Consider the following 3,391-nt stretch of genomic DNA (forward strand, 5'->3'; position numbering starts at 1 on the left):
AGAACCCCATGGACAGAGGAGCCTGGTGGGCTAGAGTCCATCGGGTCACAAAGAGCCAGACGCAACAGAAGGACTGAGCAGGCACACACAAGTAAGGGGCAGGGCCATTTTTCTTGCCCCTCCTCCCTTTCTTAACCGTATCATCCAGTACATATTTGATTCCCAAGGTCTCAAGCAGCAAGAGAATGGATGACAGTGAAAAGAATACTGGGGCACAAGCAGGCAAGGAAGAGTCCAGAACAAAATGGTGAGCAGATTTCTTGTTTTATTGTTTCATTTGAGGCTGCAGATGCAAGATTATCTGGGGAGTGAGTTAGAGTCTGTGGTTTGGGGATTCCAGGGCAGACATCCCAACTGGTGTCAGAGGTCAGCAGACAGATTCTTGGGAGCAGACTCAGGTTTCTGAATCCTGGGACAGAGAGTCACTCCAGCCCAGAGTTCAGAACCTCACCTGGGACCTCTCAGGCAATCTCACGAGGAGGAGGAGGAAGTGTTTGTCCATCTGTTGTCCCCAGGTCGGCTCTTCTTGGCTCAGGGTCCACTTCAGCAGCAGCCGCCTCCAGAGGACTGACCACTCCCCCCTCCGCAGCACCCGGAGCCCCCCGAGGGCTGGGGGCAGCAGTCAGACCTCTGGGGTCTGCAGTGGTGGGACCTGCGGCGCCTGTGGTGGCTCAGGCAGCAGCCCCCACACCCAGAGCTGCAGCAGCCCCCGGAGCTGGGGCCACAGCAGGAGACTGGGGGGCACTTCGGGGGGCATTTAGGGGTGGGGCACTTGGGGGCACACTTGGGAGGGGGCTGGCACTGCTGCTGGTTCTGCTGGCAGGACATCTTGGTGGGTGGGTTCAGGAGCTGAGGGAGAGACACACAGCAGGTCAGACCAGCACACAGAGACCTCCCTTACGGGCTTTCACCATCTTGTCTTTCCCCCACATTCTAAAAGCCTGGTCAAGTAACTCCTGGAGAAGTTCTCTCTAAAATATAGTTTTTCAAGTGCTTTTCACTATCTTATTTGAAATTTGGGAGCTTTTCACAAAACAGACATAGGTTGTCTTCTTTCAACAAAGCAAGACATAGATGTCAACTAACTAAATTGACAAACTTGCCCAAAGTCAAGGTCCTTTCTTTGGAGAAGGCAAAATTGACCTTCACAAAGTCTGACTCAAGCTCACTCTACACCACTCAGAACTCTGATAATGTCCAGTCTAGGAGAGAGTTTAGCACAGCAATGCTATCTGCTAAGGAAGAACTAGAGATTCCCTTCTGGAGGAACTTCCCAGATAGCTTTCCAGAGACACATATTATTATCAGCTCATATATCATATATAATTTCATAATTCTGCATATGTATTTGGGTTAACCAGTCCATATGTTGGCCCTTTGCAACTCTGTTTATATATTATCTATCTATACCTGTATTTATCTATGTATATGCTTGGCTTTCCAGGTGGCCCTAGTGGTAAAGAAACCCCCTACCAATTCAGGAGACATTAAAAGAAGCAGGTTTGATCCCTGGGCAGGGAAGATCCCCTGGAAGAGGAAAATGGTAAACCACTCCAGTATTCTTGTCTGGAAAATCCCATGGACAGAGGAGCCTAGTAGGCTCAAGTCTATAGGGTCGCAAAGAGTCAGACATGACTAAAGCGACTTAGCACACATAGCACGCATGCTTCTGTGCTATATGCAAGTATATATGTATATCTCTATATATACATATATAAAATGGAGTTACTAAATCATTTTAGAGAGAAGTGAGCCCCAAACCTAATCAAGGCAAGTATATATGTATATCTCTCTCTATATATGCAAGTATATATGTATATCTCTATATACACATATATAAAATGGAGTTACTGAATCATTTTAGAGAGAAGTGAGCCCCAAACCTAATCAAGGCAAGTATATATGTATATCTCTCTCTATATATGCAAGTATATATGTATATCTATATATATACATATATAAAATGGAGTTACTGAATCATTTTAGAGAGAAGTGAGCCCCAAACCTAATCAAGGCAAGTTGGATTTGAAACTAGGTTTTCTGGTCTAGTGAAACTAGGTTTGGTTATGCACCCTTTACAACACACAATCTCTTCCATTTTTTACTTCTTAGCAGGTAAATTTCACCTTGTTAATCATTATTCAACTCAGGAGCTTCTGGTACGGATGCCAGGCAGTGGTCCTGACCAAGTAAGTGACACTTGGTGAGGGTGAGGCCCTTGGATCTCTGTGTTTATCTGACCCCAAATATGCTGTCTCTGGTCTCCATTGTTTGAAAAATCACTCTGACCCTAGTGGAGGCTTTGGAGCAGGAACACAGCTGGCTTCTCCAAGGTAATAGTTCCTTACGAAAGTTTTGACTTATCTAAAACCTGAGAAACTCAAAAAGATACAGAACTAACTTAGAGCACAGAGCATAGACACACAAATGCCATCTCCTGCCTCACAGCTCATCCTTCATCAGGTTTCTAGATTTTTGCTCCCTCTCAGGATCCACCCTCATCCTTGCCATCCCCAAGGCCCTGCCCCCCGCCCTCCCCTCTAGTCTGAACATCCTCTGTGGAAGGCCCTGCTCTGGGTCCCAGTGGACACTTACCAGCGCCGAAGCAGCACGGGGTCTGTCAACACCTCAGGAGAGAAGTGGATGGAGGTGCTCTATCCCTAAGGCCTTTTATTCTGGCCTTGGGCTCTTCCCTCAGGTGTGAGACATGACCTGGGCATTTGAGGACCGCCTCCTGCCAGCTGTGTGGCTCCTGTGACAAGTGATGACTGGTAGCTCCTTCCTGCCTCTCTCAATGGGGCTCAGAAAAGCTGCTCCCAGCTAAAAATATGGTCAATAGAAATGGGATTGAATTCCTCCCATCATCTGCCACCTTATTATCCTTAGTGGTAACTGCCTTTCAGCCTCTTTCTTGGCGCTTGGGCCTCCAAACTTTCCTGTTTTTCCTTCTATGACCGTAATTCATTAGCTTCAGACCTTCTCACTTGCACAGAAAAACACTGATGTCTCCAAGGTTTTCACTTTGCTATTGGGAGTGAATGTAAGTGTACACCTGTGTGTCTATGTCTGCACTTGTTTTCTAAGTGCGGTATGTGTATTTGGTATGTGTTTTGTGGAGCTCACATTCCAAAATAGATTTACCTCTTAAAATCAACTTGAGCTTGGAAAAATTACTCAGAAGTTAGGTTTATATCTCTGGAACCAGACTTCCTGAGCATGAATTCTAGCTCCAACACTTACTATTTAGATATAATAACTTAGGGCAAATTGTTTAGCTTCTCTGCTTTTGTTTCCTTATCAATTTAGTGATTTTAATAGCTTTTACTTCATGAGTTTCTTAGGAGAATCAAAAAGCTCATAGAACTTTGCCTTGAATATTTCATACATACCA

The 3,391-nt window shown here is 45.5% G+C and overlaps 1 protein-coding gene across 1 annotated transcript; it reads right to left on the bottom strand.

Moving 5' to 3' along the window:
- Positions 1-248: 248 nt before the first annotated feature.
- LOC122427337 (late cornified envelope protein 1D-like) lies at positions 249-2,645 on the bottom strand. Its single transcript, XM_043446745.1, has 2 exons — positions 2,596-2,645; positions 249-849 (listed from the first exon to the last, which is right to left on the bottom strand). Exon 2 carries the CDS (start codon positions 826-828, stop codon positions 544-546), a length of 285 nt encoding a protein of 94 aa, XP_043302680.1. The 5' UTR covers positions 829-849; positions 2,596-2,645; the 3' UTR covers positions 249-543.
- Between the last annotated feature and the right edge of the window lie 746 nt (positions 2,646-3,391).

The sequence above is a fragment of the Cervus canadensis genome, chromosome 2 (assembly GCF_019320065.1).
Source record: "Cervus canadensis isolate Bull #8, Minnesota chromosome 2, ASM1932006v1, whole genome shotgun sequence".
NCBI classification, from domain to species: domain Eukaryota; kingdom Metazoa; phylum Chordata; class Mammalia; order Artiodactyla; family Cervidae; genus Cervus; species Cervus canadensis.

Bases quoted from the DNA above. Each gene is read 5' to 3' on its own strand.
- LOC122427337 (XM_043446745.1), bottom strand. From the start codon at position 828: ATGTCCTGCCAGCAGAACCAGCAGCAGTGCCAGCCCCCTCCCAAGTGT.